This window comes from Gopherus flavomarginatus, chromosome 2, assembly GCF_025201925.1.
Source record: "Gopherus flavomarginatus isolate rGopFla2 chromosome 2, rGopFla2.mat.asm, whole genome shotgun sequence".
In the NCBI taxonomy this organism is placed as follows: Eukaryota; Metazoa; Chordata; order Testudines; family Testudinidae; genus Gopherus; species Gopherus flavomarginatus.
The window spans coordinates 267,373,376-267,393,459 of record NC_066618.1 but is presented as its reverse complement, the minus strand read 5'-3'; the positions used below and the strand labels follow the sequence as shown (position 1 = coordinate 267,393,459).

General features: G+C 44.3%; 1 protein-coding gene across 3 annotated transcripts in view; it reads right to left on the bottom strand.

Annotated features, from left to right (window-relative positions):
• OXR1 (oxidation resistance 1) overlaps positions 1 to 20,084 on the bottom strand; it is a 536,651-nt gene that overhangs the window by 263,054 nt on the left and 253,513 nt on the right. For 2 of the 3 annotated variants that reach the window (XM_050940738.1, XM_050940740.1), the window contains exon 1: positions 16,190 to 16,409. In XM_050940738.1, coding sequence (XP_050796695.1) covers positions 16,190 to 16,409 — 220 coding nt within the window. Of the gene's footprint in view, positions 1 to 16,189; positions 16,410 to 20,084 lie in introns of those variants that run through there. The other variant, XM_050940739.1, reaches the window with a different exon arrangement.

The following is a 20,084-nucleotide window of genomic DNA, read 5'->3' as shown; positions in this document are numbered from 1 at the left end:
CACTCTGTTTTGGCCTATTTGATGCTTTTTAGCCTTAACAGTTAGTCCTGCCTGCCTAATGTGCTCGAAGACTTTTTCCAGGTGCTCCAGGTGTTCTGCCCATAAATCAGAAAAAATGGTCACATCATCGAGGTAGGCAACTGCAGAGTCTCCCAATCCTGCTAGGAGACCATCTACAAGTCTTTGGAATGTGGCGGGTGCATTTCGCAGCCCAAAAGGAAGCACATTAAATTCATACACCCCTGCATGGGTGATGAAGGCTGACCTTTCCTTCGTGGGTTCATCTAGCAGTACTTGCCAGTACCCCTTGGTTAAGTCTAATGTAGAGATGAACTGGGCACATCTCAATTTCTCCAGTAGCTCATCGGTGCATGGCATTGGCTAGTTGTCGGGACGAGTTACAGCATTTAGCATAAGGTAGTCCATGCAAAAGCATATTTCCCCATCTGGTTTGGGAACTAGAACCACTGGAGATGCCCATGCACGGTTAGAGGGGCGGATTATACCCATCTGTAGCATGCTTTGGATCTCCCGTTCTATAGCAGCTTGGGCATGAGGAGACACCTGGTAGGGTGGGGTTCTAATTGGGTAAGCATTACCTGTGTCAATGGAGTGGTATGCCCATTCGGTCCGTCCTGGGGTGGCTGAGAACACTGGCACAAAGCTAGTGCACAGCTTCTTGATCTGCTATCGCTGCAGACATCCAAGGATCGTGGAGAGGTTCACTTCTTCCACGCCACCGTCACTTTTTCCTTCGTAGTAGACACCTTTAGGCTACTCAGCGTCATCTCCTCTCTGGGCTGTAAACTGACAAACCTTTAATTCTCTAGAATAAAAAGGCTTTAGAGAATTAACATGGTACGCTTTAGGCTTTAGGGTTGAGGTGGGAAATGCTATGAGATAGTTAATAGCTCCCAGGCGCTCTTGGACCGTGAGTGGCCCTTCCCATGACACTTCCATCTTATGGGCCTGTAGCGCCTTTAAGATCATAACCTGGTCCCCTACTTTGAAGGAATGCTCTCTGGTATGTTTATCTTACCAGGCCTTTTGCTCTTCCTGAGCATCCTTTAGGTTTTCTTTAGCAAGGGCTAAAAAGTGTCGGAGGGTGCTTTGTAGGTTGTTTACAAAGTCTAGAATGTTAGTTCTTGGAGAAGGCGTAAACCCCTCTCATTGCTGCTTCACCAACTGTAATGTCCCCTTAACCTCATGGCCATACACAAGTTTGAATGGTGAAAACCCTAAACTGGGATGTGGTACAGCCCTGTAGGCAAAAAGGAACTGCTGCAACACTGGGTCCCAATCATTGGAGTGTTCATTTACGAATTTACGTATCATGGCCCCCAAAGTTCCATTAAACCTCTCCCCTAGGCCATTGGTTTGATGGTGGTAAGGGGTGGCAACCATGTGATTCACCCCATAAGCTTCCCACAGGTTTTTCATGGCCCCTGCCAGGAAATTAGTTCCCAAATCTGTAAGGATGTCGGAGGGCCAACCTACTCTTGGCAAAAAAAAAAAAAAAAAAAAAAGGCCTGGCACACACTTTTAGCCCTGGTGTTGCTTAGAGCTACTGCTTCCGGCCATCAGGTAGCAAAATCCATGAAAGTCAGTATGTACTGCTTTCCTTTGGGGGTCTTCTTTGGGAAAGGACCCAGAATATCCACAGCTACTCGCTGAAATGGGACCTCAATTATGGGGAGTGGCTGGAGAGGGGCTTTCACCTGGTCTTGGGGCTTTCCCACTCGTTGGCACACCTCACAAGACCGGACATAATTTAGCAACGTCCTTGCCCATTCCCTCCCAGTGGAAAGACTTCCCCAACTGGTCCTTGGTGCTGTTCACCCCGGAATGGCCACTGGGATGGTCATGGGATAAGCTTAAGAGCTTTACTCGGTACTTAGTTGGAACTACCAACTGTCTTTGAGGATGCCAGTCTTCCTGGTGTCCGCCAGAAAGAGTCTCCTTGTATAAAAGTCCTTGTTCTACAACAAACCGGGATCGGTTAGAAGAGCTGAGAGGCGGTTGGGTGCTCTGTGCCACCACCCAAGCTTTCTGAAGGCTGTCATCTGCTTCCTGCTCAGCCTGGAACTGTTCCCTTGATGCTGGAGACACCAGTTCCTCTGTACACTGTGGACTTGGGCTTTGTCCCTCTGGAACGATGCAGGTGATGGGGTTGTTTTCGTTAACTGTGAACCGCTCTCCACTGGTGCACTATGTGATACTTCAGGCTCTGGTGGAGCCTCTGGGGTAGGGTTGTCTGCTGCTTCTGCCAGTTCAGGCCCGCTGGTGCCCTCTGGCGCTGGGGTTGAAGATGGGTTTGCAAGCGCTGGAGTCAGTGCTGGCAACAGTTCTGGTGCTGGTTACTTCACCAGTTCCAGTTCTGGGACTGGATTCACTATGGTTGTAGCATTCATGGGTAGAAGATCTGGTTCCACTACCTCTGTCTGGGTCTCTGGTAACACAGACGGGGCTCTGGTGGATGACTCAGGAACAGGGATGGGTGTGGAAGCTTGTTTGGCCTGGCTGTGTGTGACCATTCCCACCCTCCTGGCCAGCTTCACATGGTTGGCCAAGTCTTCCCTCAGTAGCATGGGGATGGAATAATTGTCATAGACTGCAAAAGTCCACATTCCTGACCGGCCCTTGTACTGGACAGGCAACTCAGCTTTAGGCAAGTTTAAAGATTTTGACATGAATAGGTGAATTGTCACTTGGGCCTCTGGGTTGATGAATTTGGGGTCCACTAAGGATTGGTGGATAGCTGACACTTGTGCCCCAGGGTCTGTCCACACCATAATCTTCTTTCCGCCCACTCTCAAGGTTTCCCTTCACTCCGAGGGTATTTGAGAGGCATCTGGGCCTGGGGATCTTCGGTGTGATTGTGGTATAATGAACTGTAATCGGTTGGGGTTCTTGGGGCAGTTAGCCTTTATATGTCCCAGTTCATTACATTTAAAACATCGCCCAGCTGACTGGTCACTGGGCCGAGGTGGGTTGCTGGAGACTGGTGAGGTGGGACAATAAGGTGTCTGGGGCTTTCCTTGGGTTGTAGGTGGGGCCTTGGGTTGCCCCCTGTGATAGGGTTTGGTTTCGGTTTGCCCCCTCTGATATTCACTCCAATCGCTAGTAGTTTTTTTCTTCTGCCACTTCCACCCATTTGGCTCCAATCTCCCCCACCTCGGTTACAGTTTTGGGCTTCCCATCTAGGATGTACCTTTCTATGTCCTCAGGAACACCCTCTAAAAACTGCTCCATTTGCATTAGGAAGGACAGAGCTTCCACAGAGTCAGCACTTGCTCCTGACATCCAGGCATCCCAATTCTTTCCAATGTGGTAGTCATTTCGAGTAAATGACACATCTGGTTTCCACCTTAGGGCTCGGAACCACCTATGGGCATGCTCAGGTGTTAGATCCATTCTGATTCTGGCCTTGGTTTGAAAAAGTTTATAATCGTTCATGTGTTCCTTAGGCATTTCAACCGTCACCTCTGCTAAGGGTCCACTGAGCTGTAGCCTCAGCTCTATCATGTACTGGTCTGTAGAGATGCTGTATCCAAGACAGGCCCTTTCGAAATTTTCTAAGAAGGCCTCAGTATCATCACCTGCCTTGTAGGTGGGGAATTTTCTGGGATGGGAAACAGTACCTGGAGAAGGGTTGTTACGGTTGGCTGGCACATCCCGCTTAGCCCTTGCTAATTCCAGTTCATGCTTTCTTTCTCTTTCCCTCTCCTCAATCTCTTTCTCTCTCACCTCCATAGCTCTTTTGTGGGCAGCCTCTTCTCTGGCCATCTGTCTGTCATGTTCCTTTTGGCTCTCCTCGCCTGGAGTTTAGCTAATTCCAGCTCCTGTTGTATTTTTTTTTTCTTTGCTTGACATGTTTCTCTGCTCTGCCTGAGGTATCTTGGTTTGCGAGGTAGAAAAAAAACAACCCCACAGCTTTTAACTGGACCTCTCAGAATGAGAAGAGACCAGAAACACTGGTTTGTAACTCGTCCTTTGCAAACTGTTAATTACCCTCCAGCTAAGCCCAGCTGGAATCCTTTCTAACAAAGCCTTGTTAGAAAAACCTTTCTGTTTGCCTTCAGGGTATCTCTCCTTCACTGCTTCTCCAGCATCTCAAAGGAGGAAAAAAAAAATCTGGCTTTTGGTTCCTAAAAAATCCCTCACCACTGCTCACCATGTCAAGGTTCCTTCCTCACTCTGAACTTTAGGGTACAGATGTGGGGACCTGCATAGACACTTCTAAGCTTAATTACCAGCTTAGATCTGGTATCGCTGCCACCACCCCCAAGCACTACCTTTTTCCCTGGGTAGTCTTGAGGGACTTCACCAATTCCCTGGTGAACACACATCCAAACCCCTTGGATCTTAAAACAAGGAGAAATTAACCATCGCCCCTCTTTTCTCCCACCAACTCCTGGTGGATCCAGATCCACCCCCTTGGATCTAAAAACAAGGAAAAATCAATCAGGTATTAAGAAAAAGGCTTTTAATTAAAGAAAAGAAAGGTAAAAGAAAACCCTCTGGGAGAGATTAGCATAACAGCTACTCTCACAGACAACAGATTCCAAACACAGAGGATGTTTCCCTGGGCAAAAAACTTAGTTACACAAAAAAATACCCAAACACCCAATTTTGATAATTCCCTTAATGGTACCAAGACAAGTTACAAAGAAAATAAACATAAACCTATTTATCCCTTTCTAAAACTTACTGCTCTGATAAGAGGCTGGTTCCTTGATCTTTTTCACTCCGGCTGAAACTGAAACTCAAAACAAAGGAAAACTTCCCTCCTTCCTTTTGAAACATCTTGTTCCCCCATTGGTTCCTCTGGTCAGGTGTCAGCTAGGCTAGGTGAACTGCTTAACCCTTTACAAGTAAAAGAGGCATTAACTATTAACTATCTGTTTATGACAGAAGGGTTTTCCAGAACAGAGTGATTATCTGGTAAAACACCGTTAACCCTTTTTTCTGAAATGCAGGGCCAGCTCCAGGCATTAGCTAAGGAAGCTGGTGCTTGGGGCGGCCAATTCAAAGGGGCAGCACTCCTTCCGGTATCGGGGCGGCATGTCCGAGTCTTCGGTGGCAATTTGGCAGCGGGTCCCTCATTTCCTCTCTTCCTCTTTGAGCTGCCATCAAAGTGCCGCCGAAGAGGAGGAGAGGGACTGAAGGACCCGCCAGCGAATTTCCGTCAATTTTTTTTTTTTGTCCACTTGGAGTGGCAGAAAAGCTGGAGCCGGCCCTGCTGAAATGGAGTACCTTGGCTGTATGTGGATTTACCTTGGTTCTTTTTCATTTCTTATAAAGTAATTTTAGTTAGTTCTTGCAGAGTTACAGAATGCTACAGTAATGGGCATGTGTTTGAGATGGAAGAAAGAGTTTAGGATTACTTAAGATTTTTTTTAAGATGTTCAACAAGTTACAATAAATATATATATGATTTATAGCTCTCTTTTCTTCTTTTGGATTTGCACCAGTCCTTAATTCCACTAGCCAGTGAAGAAATCCTTCCTTGGACTTCCCTGCTTTGGAAAGCCTTCTCTTCTCTATTTTGTAAGTAGATCCAACTCTGTGAAACACAGGCTCTTATATTTCCTCAATAATTCTTCAAGCCTGGAGGTGATATACCTTCTGACTTTTCTTAGTTACTGCCTAGTTTCTTCAAATATGGATAGCATATAAGTTTTCAGAGAGAATTACTATATGGAAAGTTTGGAATGGTATTATCATGCAATTTTTGAGCTAGGAGGAAACCAAGGAAGCTTAGAGAAAAGTAAAAAATTCATATTAGGGTAATAGTTTGTGATGACCTACAACTAAGGCTAAGATTTTTCTATGGTTATTTTCAGTAAAAGTCACGGACAGGTCATGGGCAATAAATAAAAATTAACAGAAGCCATGAACTGTCTCTGCCTTTTGCTGCTGCACCTCCATGGTTTCCCCCACCACCATGGTGGCTGGGAGTGTGGGGTTCCCCCTCCGCCCAGGGCAGCTGGAAGCTGCTGGGGGGTGGGGGTAGGGGGTCTCCACTCTTGGTGGCTGGGACCTGCCGAGTGACCATATTTCGCAAAGAGAAAACAGGGCACTCCGAGCCACTCGCCTGAGATGTTCCTCTTTCTCTCCCAAATTCTGTGACTTCCATGACCTCCGTGACACAAACGTAGCCTTACCTATAACTCAAAAACAGTTTGAAGTATTTTCCTCTAACTTTGCAGAAAAATTCTGTTTCTTTCAGAGGACCTCAGAATCTCCAGACCAAACTAAAATTCCAACTCAAAGTTATGGAGAGGCAGAAAAAAAATGGGGTTTTAAAATGGAAGCTACCTGCTACCTTAACTATGGAGAGGTGGTAGCTTCTCCACAATAAAAGTTGCCCTTTAAGTTGCTCCAGATGCTCTGTGCTACTTTAGATCACCTGTAGTGTCATCATGTAACCTTGTTTCAATGCATTATTCAGTACCTCCATATGTACTACAAATTCAGTAGGATGTTCTTTCAGATTTCCATGACTGTGTGTCTGCCTGGATGAAATAATACATTTACCCCTATTCTGAAGAGAATTGTTAAAGTACAAGAGAATCTCATTCACTCCTACCCAGTAGAACCTCACTAATGGATGGGAGACCTACTGCAAATTAGAGGCATTTTTTGCTGTAACAAGTGTTGACATCTCATTCCCTGATGGCCAGTCAGGCAGTACCATGTCACTCACTCACTCTAGCCTTGGCAAAGAACTACTTACATTTCTGTTATTACTACTGAGAGGAAGCTATGCCAGACAGAGCTAGTGCTCTGCTCTGCTGGAGTCAGGGGTGTTTGAGTGTGAAATGGAACAAACCACCAGTTTCAGAAGAAGCTGCTGGACTCAAGCAGTGAAGGGAGGACTGCACTAGGTTAGTCTTCTGAGCTACTGTCTTAACTGACTGCACTGTCCTCCAGCCACATTTCTGTGAGTGAGATGCCATCCCCACTGTCAGCTGTGTCCCTGGCTGCTCCTGTGTGACCTATGTTGCACCTTTTTCAGCTGTTTTGGCAAGCATCCAGGGCCGGCGCTTCCATTAGGCGACCCTAGGCAGTCACCGAGGGTGCCAGGAGTTGGGGGACGGCATTTTGTGCGCTCCCCACGGGGCACACAGGAGCTTCTGGTCCCGCTCCCATTGCGCTGCCGAAGAAGGACCTTCTGCTGACGTGCCGTGGAAAACAGCGGCAGCCAATTGAGCAGCTCCATGACTGTCACTGTCACCTGCAGCATTTCAGCAGAGGATCCTTCTTCAACAGCGCAATGGGAGTGGTACCAGAAGCTCCCACGCACCCTGTGGGGAGTGCACAAAATGCCGCCCCCCGAATTCTGCCTAGGGCGCCAGATGCTCTGGCACCGCTCCTGCAAGCATCAGCTTTTCATCAGAATGTTTATGCATTGAGTTTCTCAGAACTCTCCCTCCTGGGATCCAATCCTGTTCCCAGTAAAGTCACTGACAATACACCTGTTGGTGTATTATTTATTTGTATTATGTTAACATCTAAGAGCCCTGATCAGGAATCAGGAGCCCACTGTGCTAGGCACTGTGTGCTCTGCAACATAACCGAAGCACAAATATAGGACACTAACTGTACATGCCATTGGGGTTTGTTGCTTATGTAAGAGCTCATAGGAGGAAGTCAGAAATCACAAAATCTGCTGAAGTTTCTTTAAATTCTGTACATGTAAGGGGGCTTTACATTAAAGCAATTTTTTTTTATTAATTATAATAATAGAATCATAGGACTGGAAGGGACCTCAAGAGGTCATCTAATCCAGTCCCCTTGCACTTATAGCAGGACTAAGTATTATCTAGACCATTCCTGGTATTTGTCTAACCTCTGCTTAAAAATCTTCAATGATGGAGATTCCACGACCTCCCTAGGTAATTTATTCCAGTGCTTAACCACCATGACCATTGTCATGGTGCCCTCCCCACTCTGAACTCTGGGGTACCGATGTGGGGACCCGCATGAAAGACCCCCTAAGCTTATAATTACCAGCTTAGGTTAAAAACTTCCCCAAGGCATAAATCCTTCCCTTGTCTTTGCACGGTATTGCTACCACCACCAAGTGATTTAGACAAAGATTCAGGAAAAAGACCACTTGGAGTTCCTATTTCCCCAAAATATCTCCCCAAGCCCCTTCACCCTCTTTCTGGGGAGGCTTGAGAATAATATACTAACCAATAGGTTAACGAAGTGAGCACAGGCCAAACCCTTGGGTTTTTATGACACTAAAAATCAATCAGGTTCTTAAAAGAAGAACTTTATTTTAAAGAAAAAAGTAAAAGAAGCACCTCTGTAAAATCAGGATGGAAAGCAACTTTACAGGGTGATAAAAAAATTTCAAACACAGAGGGCTCCCCTCTGGACTTAGCTTCACAATTCTAAAAACAGGAATAAACTACCTCTTAGCACTGGGAAAATTCACAAGCTAAAACAAAAGATAATCTAACACATTTCCTTGCTTTACTTACAATTTTTATAATCTTAGCTGCTCATTTCAGATATGTTTTTAGAAGATGTTTTTTTCCTGCCCTGGTCTCTCTCTCCCCAGAGAGGAAACAAACAAAGAGAGCACAAACAAACCCTCCTCCCCACCCCCACCCCCCCCATTTGAAAGTATCTTCTTTCCTCATTGGCCCTTTTGGTCAGGTGCCAACTAGGTTATTTGAGCTTTTTACCCCCTACAGGTAAAGATTCAGTACAGCTACCCAGGATGGATTTTATGCTACTCTTAGCTGTATGTTTATGACAACAGTTATGAAGTTTTTTCCTAATATCCAGCCTAAACCTCCCTTACTGTAATTTAAGCACATTACTTCTTGTCCTTTCCTCAGAGGTTAAGAACAATAATTTTTCTCCCTCCTCCTTGTAACAATCTTTTATGTGCTTGAAAATTGTTACCATGTCCCTCTCAGTCTTCTCTTCTCCAGACTAAACAAAACCAATTTTTTCACTCTTCCCCCATAGGTCATGTTTTCTTGACCTTTAATCATTTTTGTTGTTCTTCTCCGGACTTTCTCCAATTTGTTCACATCTTTCCTGAAATGTGGCACCCAGAACTGGACACAGTACTCCAGTTGAGGCCTAATCAGTGCAGAGCAGAACAGAATTACTTCTTGTGTCTTGCTTACAACACTCCTGCTAATACATCCCAGACATAGGCACCGACTCCATAGGTGCTCTGGGGCTGGAGCACAACTGGGAAAAAATTGGTGGGTGCTCTGCACCCACCAGCAGCTTCCCATCCCAGCTCACCTCCACCTCCGCTACGCCCCCTCCCTGGAGTGCGTCACGTGCCCGCTTTTTCCCCCTAGCTCTCAGCGCTTCCTGCCACAAAACAGCTGTTTTACGTGGCAAGCGCTGGACTGGAATGAAGGCAGAGCAGCAGCAGGGAAAGGCTGGAGTCGGGGTGGGGCCAGGGCTGGGGAGGGCGCGAGCACCCACTGACACTGGGGAAAGTTGGCGCCAGGGGCGGCTCTAGGTATTTTGCCGCCCCAAGCACAGCAGGCAGGCTGCCTTCGGTGGCTTGCCTGCAGGAGGTCCCCGGTCCCGCAGATTCAGCGGCTTGCCTGTGGGAGGTCCCTGGTCCTGCGGATTCGGCGGCTTGGCTGTGGGAGGTCCGCCGAAGCCGGGGGACCAGCGGACCCTCTGTAGGCATGCCGCCGAAGGCAGCCTACCTGCCGCCCTCGCTACGACCAGCAGAGCGCCCCCCTAGGGCTTGCCGCCCCAGGCACGCACTTGGTGTGCTGGTACCTGGAGATGCCCCTGGTTGATGCCTATGATCCTAGAATGATGTTCGCTTTTTTTGCAACAGTGTTGCACTATTGACTCATATTTAGCTACTATCCCCAGATCCCTTTCCACAGTACTTCCTAGGCAGTCATTTCCCATTTGTATGTGTGCAACTGATTGTTCCTTCCCAAATGGAGTACTGTAATGTATCTCTCTCACACACAGAGAGAGACACAAAGTATACAAGAGCCAGGGCAGTAATTTTTAAAGCTTTACCTTCTACATATTTCTGCAAAGCCTTTCTATTTTTGCCTAGATTAGGTATCCCTGGTGAGTTGAAAAAAGTAATACTTGTAGAATATTTCAGAGATTCAGAAGATCATTTCATCTATGGGAAGTTTAACACTTATGAAGCTGTTGTCTTTGCACACATTAGAGGCTTCTGTTTGCATAACTTTGTGGTCACTAGCAGAGCATAGGATGCTATTTCTCCCTACTTTCTCTGGTTTCCAGACTGTTCAGTTTTTCTTTCAGATCACCATGAGCATTAGTTATTCTTCCCTCCTTTCAACAGCTCTCAAACACAGCTTGCAAAAACATCAAAGCAAACACTAAAATACAAAAAATGGGCTACAAAAACTAGGCCTGCATATGTTTTATTTTACATTTAGGGACTGTTAAGTGTTTAGATGTTCTGAAGGAAACTTATGGTTATCACTTAATTCTCTATTTTCTAGAATATCTGTAAAGATTTATGGCAGAATGTCACATTATAAGTGATATATCCTCCTGGGACCTACTAGCTTACTAGGTAGAAAGAGCTATGATGCAGCTGCATGACGCTGCCTACAGGCTTAATAAGTGTAAATGAACATGCAGTTATGGGTTTCCCAGTTTTAAGTAAACCAAATTGTCTTCTTTATGCCTCCCTTTTTTGGAAACATGATCTTCATAAGCTACAGCCCCCTTATTGTTAATTTTCATTTTCTTTTAAATGGTAAAGAAAAGTCACTGACTCTGAGGGTATGTCTACATCTACAATTTTGCAGCGCTGGTTGTTACAGCTGTATTAGTACAGCTGTATAGGGCCAGCGCGGCAGAGTGGCCACACTTACAGCAACCAGCACTGCAAGTGGTGTTAGATGTGGCCACACTGCAGCGCTGTTGGGTGGCTTCAAGGGAGGTTCGGGGAACGCGAGAGCAAACCGGGGAAGGAGACCAGCTTCGCCGCGGTTTGCTCTCGCGTTCCCCGAACCACCCTGCAAACCGCAGGGAAGGAGACCTTCTTACACAGGGGTTCGGGGAACGCGAGAGCAAACCGGGGAAGGAGACCAGCTTCGCCGCGGTTTGCTCTCGCGTTCCCCGAACCACCCTGCAAACCGCAGGGAAGGAGACCTGCTTGCTCGGGGTTCGGGGAACGCGAGAGCAAACCGGGGAAGGAGACCAGCTTCGCCGCGGTTTGCTATCGCGTTCCCGGAACCACCCAGCAAACCGCAGGGAAGGAGACCTGCTTGCTCAGGGGTTCGGGGAACGCGAGAGCAAACCGGGGAAGGAGACCAGCTTCCCCGTGGTTTGCTCTCGCGTTCCCCGAACCACCCTGCAAACCGCAGGGAAGGAGACCTGCTTGCACGGGGTTCGGGGAACGCGAGAGCAAACCGCAGGGAAGGAGACCTGCTTGCACGGGGGTTCGGGGAACGCGAGAGCAAACCGGGGAAGGAGACCAGCTTCGCCGCGGTTTGCTCTTGCGTTCCCCGAACCACCCTGCAAACCGCAGGGAAGGAGACCTGCTTGCACTGGGGTTCGGGGAACGCGAGAGCAAACCGGGGAAGGAGACCAGCTTCGCCGCGGTTTGCTCTCGCGTTCCCGGAACCACCCAGCAAACCGCAGGGAAGGAGACCTGCTTGCTCGGGGGTTCGGGGAATGCGAGAGCAAACCGGGGAAGGAGACCAGCTTTGCCGCGGTTTGCTCTCGCGTTCCCCGAACCACCCTGCAAACCGCAGGGAAGGAGACCTGCTTGCTCGGGGTTCGGGGAATGCGAGAGCAAACCGGGGAAGGAGACCAGCTTGATTACCAGAGGCTTCCTCAGGTATGCTGGGATACCTGCTTATTCCACGGAGGTCAAGAAAAGCGCTGGTAAGTGTCTACACTTGATTACCAGCGCTGGATCACCAGCGCTAGATCCTCTACACCCGAGACAAAACGGGAGTACGGCCAGCGCTGCAAACAGGGAGTTGCAGCGCTGGTGATGCCCTGCAGATGTGTACACCTCCTAAGTTGCAGCGCTGTAACCCCCTCACCAGCGCTGCAACTTTGTGATGTAGACAAGCCCTCAGAAATGATTCCCATTGCAACAATATCATGAGCACAGAACTTGCAAAAATACCCTTAGGTCTTTATTCCTCAGCACCAAATTTCAAGTAGTTAACTTTAAAATAAGTCTCATGAGTTTGGTTAAACAAATCCATTGATGACTGTAGGTGTAAATGCCAATCAATATCTTCATGTTAGAAAGAAAAACGTATTGATAGATGCCAAGGATGCACAGTGCTGTAATTGACTTTATCCAACAACAGAAACTTCACATACAGGGGACAAGGAAAGCTTAAAATTCTCTAGGAAACCAGTAGAACTGGAAAGCACTGATGTACTTTTAAAAAGATAAATATCATTGACCAACCAAATGAAACAGAGACCAAAAGATACTACTACTTAACTCTTGCAGTCCTTGTCTACACTAGAAAAATCAGGTCCTGTAATTCAGCAATAGCTAAGTACAGACAGGTTTTATCCAACATGTCATGGGCAGGTGGATTAGAGGTCCCAAAATGCAGACCTATAGAACATTTTACGTTCCTAGCACTTTCCAAACATTAATTCTCACAGAATTACATTTCTTCAGACTGAAAAAGAGAGGTTCAGTGCCTTGCCCAAGAGTTCAAAAGGTGTGCCAGAGTCAGGATCATCATTTATATAACACCATAGGTATGCATGACATTTAGGATTATGGCACTGGGATTAGATCTTCACACAGTCCTGTGCTCAGACCACTTGATCATTACTAATAATCCCCCCCCACACAAAAAAAGCCTACATTAAGATGGAGCTAAAGTTAAGAATACATAACAGTAATTTAGGGTAAACTACATTGCAGGGATGTTTAAGGAACCCCAAAAGAAACATCATAAAAGTAGAGTTAAGATTAAAAAAAATCCAAACACACCTATGTATTGGAAATATGCAGTTAAGATACCCAAACTATCTTAACTTCGCCCTGTAGTGATACTATGAAATAACCATAAATTCTGATTAGTACAGAATAGTGTTTGTAGTCCCAGATTAAATGGATTTTTAAAGACATATTTGATTTTTCATTTTTTCCCTCATGGTAAGTTTTACGGTATGGGAAGTTTGAACAGTCTCCATTTATCCACTATAAAGATCATTTGGGACAAAAATATGATCTGACACACTGTGCTAAATTTCTTAAAGGACACATTTTAAAGTTAATTTTACCTCAAAATGAACTGATTTACTTGTGAAATTCTCAGAAAATTCATTCTGTATTCAACATGTAAATACTGTAATTTTAGGGGCTGGGGAATATATTGTATCCTTCACACATAAAAGTGATTGCTTCAAGAGCAAAAGAGAGTCAAGGTGGGTGAGGCAAGGTCTTTTATTGGATCAACTTCTGTTGGTGAAAGAGACAAGCTTTCAAATTTACACAGAGCTCTTATTCAGGTTTGGGAAAGATACTCTGAGTTTCACAGCTAAACACAATGCAGAACAGACTGTTTAGTATAAGGAGTTAACACATGTTGCAAGAGACTATAGAAGGTAAAGTGGGCAGTTAACACCACCTCAGTACTAGGACAAAGGAAGGTTAGTGGCTTATTGATTGAGGTAATGAGCCATAAATAAGTACAAAACTCAGTTCTACCTTAACTATAAATGTAACAGGCTCTACCATCATTACCATAATTTGGTTTCTCGTAGTACCCACAGTGTGCCAGTAGTTGTCCGCAAACACAGGCAGAGAGCTCCTTCCCCACAGAGCTGTTGAGAAATATCCTCAGCTGATGTAAACTGTCTTAGCTCTTTTGACTTCAGTGGACCGACACTGATTCACACCAACTGAGAGTCTAGCCTTACAATTTTAGGTCCTAACTTTGCAACCTACTTCACATGGGTGAGCAGTGTGTGGACACAGAAATCCACCCTCACGGAACAGCTAGTTGAATAGGAGCCCAAGACCATGCTTCTCTCTCAAATGTATCAATCTACAGTAGAACTCTGAAATAAAGATATGAATTCAATGTTTTTCTTGATTTTATCTATGTAAGCCTCTGTCTGTACTGCTATATTTCTGAAAAATATGGATGACTGTATTACAAAACATTGCTATATGATTAGCATCTTGTCGTTTTAAAATATAACTTTGTTTGATTAACAATTGAGCCCCGAAGTGCCAAACAGACTTCCAGCCCTGAAAACTAAATAATCTTGTTTCTTTTGATTACTCTGTCCAGAAACTGGAACCTAATATCTGCTACTGTGTACACCTCAGGAAGTGTTTTTTCAGTGCCGAGTTACGGAGGCATATTCCTCCATATGCAGGTTAATCGAGGATTCTCAGCTGGTATTCAAATTGCACATTTCATTTATCTTCAGGGGATTGAAGCAGACTCAAGCAAGATTTGGAAATACTGACCAAAACAATACTGAACTGGCCTATATTTTCAAAAGTCACAAATGACTCTGTCTCATTTTTGGTGGAGGGGGGAGATAACGTGAAACACTTTAAAAAGGGGCCTGATTTTCAGGTGGCGGGTGCTCAGCACTTTCTGAAAGGTCCCTTTAAGTTATCCCTAAATTGGGCAAATAAAAACAAAGACATTCAAAAATCACTAATCACTTTTATAAATTTAGTCCATACTACATTTTATTTATTAAAATATATAGATAACTGCTGTTGCTGGTTTTTTTTTGGTTTTTAAACAAAGTTTAATTTATAATTATTGCACAGGCAGCATGTTCCAAATTAAACTACAGACCTTTTTTTTTTGTTTTAAATATACCTGCTCTTTTCAGAAGTGTCTAGCGAAGAGTCCATAACCTCACTTCTATGTTAGTTCTTCTTCCCTGAGTGAACAAGTAATTCCCACTAACTTTAATCAATATAACACGCACATTACAAGATGAGAAAGATCCGTTCATTTTAATTAAGTGTATACTAGATTATAAACCAAGGAATCAGTAAAGTGCCAGTCCTGTACAGATTTATGCACATGCTGAGCTTTATACATCATGACCACTGACTTTAACAGCACTACTCGCAGTGAATAAAGTTAAGCACATGCATAAGTCTTCGTAGCACAGGGGCCTAATTTCATAGGCGTAGTTTGACTTCTATATTTGGGGGGAGGACTCCAGTCAGATCAAAGGAGCCATGTGTGGTGGGGGGCAAATTCTGTTCCTGCCCTGACAGGGGTGCCATTTCAGATTTTTGTTGGGGGTTGAATGAATTTCTCTTTTTTGAGGAGAAGTGTGGGGTGAATTTGTCCAAGGAGCGGAAGCAGGGCAGCTGAGGGAGACAAGCAGGAAAACAGCCTATATCTAGTTCATGCTACTTTTGGAACTGGACAGACAGCCGATTGGGAATTCCACCTGGGATCCACATAGTTCTGGAAGAACAGGCTCCCTTCCATGACTTCCACTTCCTCAAAAAGGCTGATGGTGAAGAGACGAGAGCTCCTATGCCAGCCTCACATCCTGACCCCAGGTTGGGAGAAGAGGATTTCCTTATTCACTGACCATCATGTACTTAACTTACATACACAACACTTTACTTGGATTTCACTTAAAGCACTTCACACCACTACAAGTCCTAAGGAGATAAGTGTTGCAGTCTGAGGTGATGCTGAAGTTCAACAGCTTAACCCGAAAGAATGGAGTGCGAGTACTGAGCTGAAGAGTGAGATTTTGAAAAAGTAAAAACAGAAATAAACGCTGAAGGAAAGGATGCTTGGAAACAACACTAGATACATTTTTTAAAAAGTCAAAAGTCAAGTTTACCCTTGGTAGTTTATACTGCCTGTGAGCTATAATTATGAAGTCTCCTGTTTGACATTATTTTTAAAACTTGAGACTGGTCTAGTGAAACCAAAAAAAATAAAAATAAATAAAAATAAAATTAATAAAAACAAGTGGAATGCTTCTGTCACTTGAAAAGTCACATTAACAACACTGAATTTCTCTGCAAAAGAACATGCTTTAATGTTAGCAACAGATAAAACTATAGCCTCTGGTGAGCAATTAGGAAGTCCGCAACTCTGTTCCATCCAGCTAAAGAACACCTGATTGGCCAGCATTGTGGGGATGCCCTCCACATGCTAGTTAAAACCTTTGAACTGAATGATGGCTTTAAGCTCACCAATGGTGTAGTATCTCTTCAGCTCACTCCTCCGTGGATTGCGCCTTTGTGTATCTGTGGTGTTGTTCTGCTCCTCTTCAGAAGCAGCTGTGTTAGTGACAGGTATCAATTTACTGGCTTGTGGGGCCTCTTGTGCTTCTGCTGCCAGAGGGTTGTAGCCTGGTGCAGTAACATCTACAGACTGGGACTTTTTCTTTAACCTAGAGGCAAAAGAAAACATGTGCTATTAATCCTTGTTTTATAGCTACAATATTGAACTGCTTTTACTTTACAAAGAAAAGTGATGCAATAAATCAACAACATATTTATATTACAGTAGTGCCAAGCGACCCCAACCATGATTAGACTATCTTTGTGGTAAATAAGTAGTGAGACTGTAAATGTTGTGGGGCAGGAATTATCTAAACACACCAGTCAGACAAGAGATGGGAGGAAGGAAGTATTATTGTCAGAAATGGGGGAACTGAGGCACAGAGAAATTAAGTAATTTGCCCACTGTGGCACAGGAAATCTCAGAAATGTAGGACTGAAAGGGATCTCAATAGGCCATCTAGTCCAGTTCCCTGCACGGAGGCAGAATTAAGTGTTTATCTAGATCACCCCAACAGGTGTTGGTCTAACCTGTTCTTAAAAACTTCCAATGACAGTTTCCACAACCTTCCTAGGTAATTTGTTCCAGTGCTTAACTACTCTAACAGTTAGGAAGGTTTTCCTAATCTCCGGGGATCCTAGAAATCCATTTCCCACAGAAAAACGCAGAAAAGCACAGAATTTGCATCTTTACAGAGAATTGTTAGTTTTTACATTTTGTGAAAAAATAAAATCGTATACAGTAGAACCCTGTTTATCTGAGCCTCCATTATCAAGCTCTCCATATTAACCGAACTGGGACTGATTGCCCAAGCTCTGGGCAACGGGGCTCAGTCTGTCAATTCAGTGCAGCACTGCTCCTGCTTCAACTGAAGCCTGAGCACTGCCACCTAGGGATCACAGCATGAGCCCAGCCGCCTGGGGCTGAGGCTATTTGCCCATTCTCTGGATTATTCAAATTTTAAATTATGCAATCTGGCCCAGTCCCAATTAGACTGGATATATGGGGTTCCATTGTGTATTGTGGCTTGGGAAACTAAAGTTCAGCATTTCATTTTAATCCCAGAAAAACACACAGATTTTTATGTTTTTTATCAGAGAATTTTGGTTTTTCTATCACAGAAAACTAGGATCCCTACTAATCTTTAACCTAAATCTCCCTTGCTGCAGTTTAAACCCATTACTTCTTGTCCTATCCTCAGTGGTTAAGGAAAACATATTATCACCATCCTCGTTATAACAACCTTTTACACACTTGAAGACTGTTATGTTCTCCCTCAGTCTTCTCTTCTCCAGACTAGACAAATCTAGTTTTTTCAATCTTTCCTTGTAGGTTATATTTTCTAGATCTTTTATAATTTTTGTTGCTCTCCTCTGGACTTTCTCCAATTTGTGCACATCTTTCTCGAAGTGTGGTGCCCAGACCTGGACACAATACTAAAAAGATGCATTTTCCATGCTGAGTACAGTGGAAGAATTCTTATTGTGTCTTGCGTACAACACTCCTGCTAATTGATCCCAGAATGACGTTAGCTTTTTTCACAACAGTATTACATTGTTGACTCTTATTTAGTTTGTGATCCACAATAACCCCAGATCCTTTTCTGAAGTACTCCTTCCTAAGTAGTCATTTCCCATATTGAATTTGTGCAACTGATTATTCGTTCCTGAACGTAGTACTTTACATTTTGTTTTTACTGAATTTCATCCTATACATTTCAAACTATTTCTCCATGTCCAGATCATTTTAAATTCTAGTCATGTCCTCCAGAACACTTGCAACTCCCCCCAGTTTTCATTCATCTGCAAACTTTATAAGTGTACTCTCCATGCCATTACCCAAATCCTTTAAGATGACATTGAATAGAACCAGACCCAGACAGATCTCTGCAGGACTGCACTCAGTATGCCCCTCTAGCTTGATTGTGAACCACTGATAACTACTTTCTGAATACATTTTTCCAATCAGTTCTGCATCCACCTTATAGTAGGTTTGTCTATGCTATATTTCTCTAATTTATAAGTAGGTCATGTGAGACAATATCAAAAGCCTTACAAATGTCAAGACATATCACATCTACTACTTCCCCTCATCCACAAGGCTTGTTACCCTGTCAAAGAAGGATATTGTGTTGGTTTGATACGATTTTGTCTTGACAAATCCACATTGACTGTTACTTATCACCTTATTTTCTTCTCGGTGCATACAAATTGATTTTTGATTATTTGCTCCATCATCTTTCTGGGTACCGAAGTTAATCTGACTGGTTTATAATTCCCTGGGTTGTCCTTATTCCCCTTTTTATTAATAGGCATTATATTTGCCCTTTTTCAGTTCTCAGGAATCTCTTCTGTCCATCAGGAGCTCTCAGAGAGAAATTGCTAATGACTCAGAGATCTCTTCAGCCAACTCCTTAAGTATTCTAGGATGTATTCCATCAGGCCCTGCCAACTTTTCTATTTTCGCCTCAGATACTACCCCATTTTCATGGATGGCCACTATGGTAGCTGTGCAATTACTGCTAACTTTTTGGGTGAAAACTGAAACATTTAAAATTTTGGCTTAGCTGCGTTTTTTTGTCATTGTCTTTCCCTCCTCACTGAGTAATGAGCCTACCCTTTCCTTGGTCATCCTCTTGCTTCTAATGTGTGGCAGAGCCATAAATTGACTCCAGATCTTCTGAGTCCCAGTCAAATACCTTATTCACAGACCATTCTTCTCAGTCCATAGTGACTGTAGTTTCACATTTTTCCTACTTTACATACAGGTATTACATCATGATTATTATTTTGTTTATAGTAGTTTCAGATCCCATAAAAAACAAGTAGAGATTTCTTCCCCTAATACATCAAATTAACTAAAAACTTTTCTTAAGATACAATAGTGTATTGACTCTGTAGCACACACAGATAGTAGTGAATTATGAACAGAAACAGACAGTCTTTCCAGTGTCTCACGTACACATTGAGCTTCGTGATATGGCTACCACCCTCACCATGCCCTTCTGTGATTACATTATCTAAACACAAGTTGCAATAAAATTATTCAGCCACTAGAGCACACAGTGCAGAATATAAACACACTGTCTGAGGGCTTGACTACCAGGAAAGTTATATTGGTACAAGACAAGGTGTGAATTTAATAGAAATAGTTACACCAGTATAAGTCAACATGTGTACACTCTTATTCCGGTATAAAAGTACCTTTGTTCAGTTTTAGCTATGCCACTTCGGAAAGGGTTTAAGCTAAATCTAAAAAAGCCATTCTTATACATGGCTAAGAGTGTTGTGATGGGGCAAGGCCAGATGGCTACAGTAAAGTACTGAGAAACAGGTATGTTAGCCCCAGGCTAAACAAATCCCTAGTACCCTGGTAACCAAATGGAAGTTGCTCCAGGTTAATCAAGGCACCTGGGGCCAATTAAAATCTTTCTAGAAGGCAGTAGAGATAGCTACTTTAATTAGAACACCTGCAGCCAATCAAGGCAGGCTAATCAGGGCACCTGGGTTTAAAAAGGAGCTCACTCCAGTCAGGCGGGGGGGAGCCAGAGGAGAAGGAGTGTGTGTGAGGAGCTGGGAGCAAGAAGGCAAGGAGCTGAGAGTGAGAGAGTGTACTGCTGGAGGATTGAGGAGGACAAGCGTTATCAGACACCAGGAGGAAGGTCCTGTGGTGAGGATAAAGAAGGTGTTTGGAGGAGGCCATGGGGAAGTAGCCCAGGGAGTTGTAGCTGTCATGCAGCTGGTACAGGAGGCACTATAGACAGCTGTGATCCACAAGGCCCTGGGCTGGAACCCAGAGTAGAGG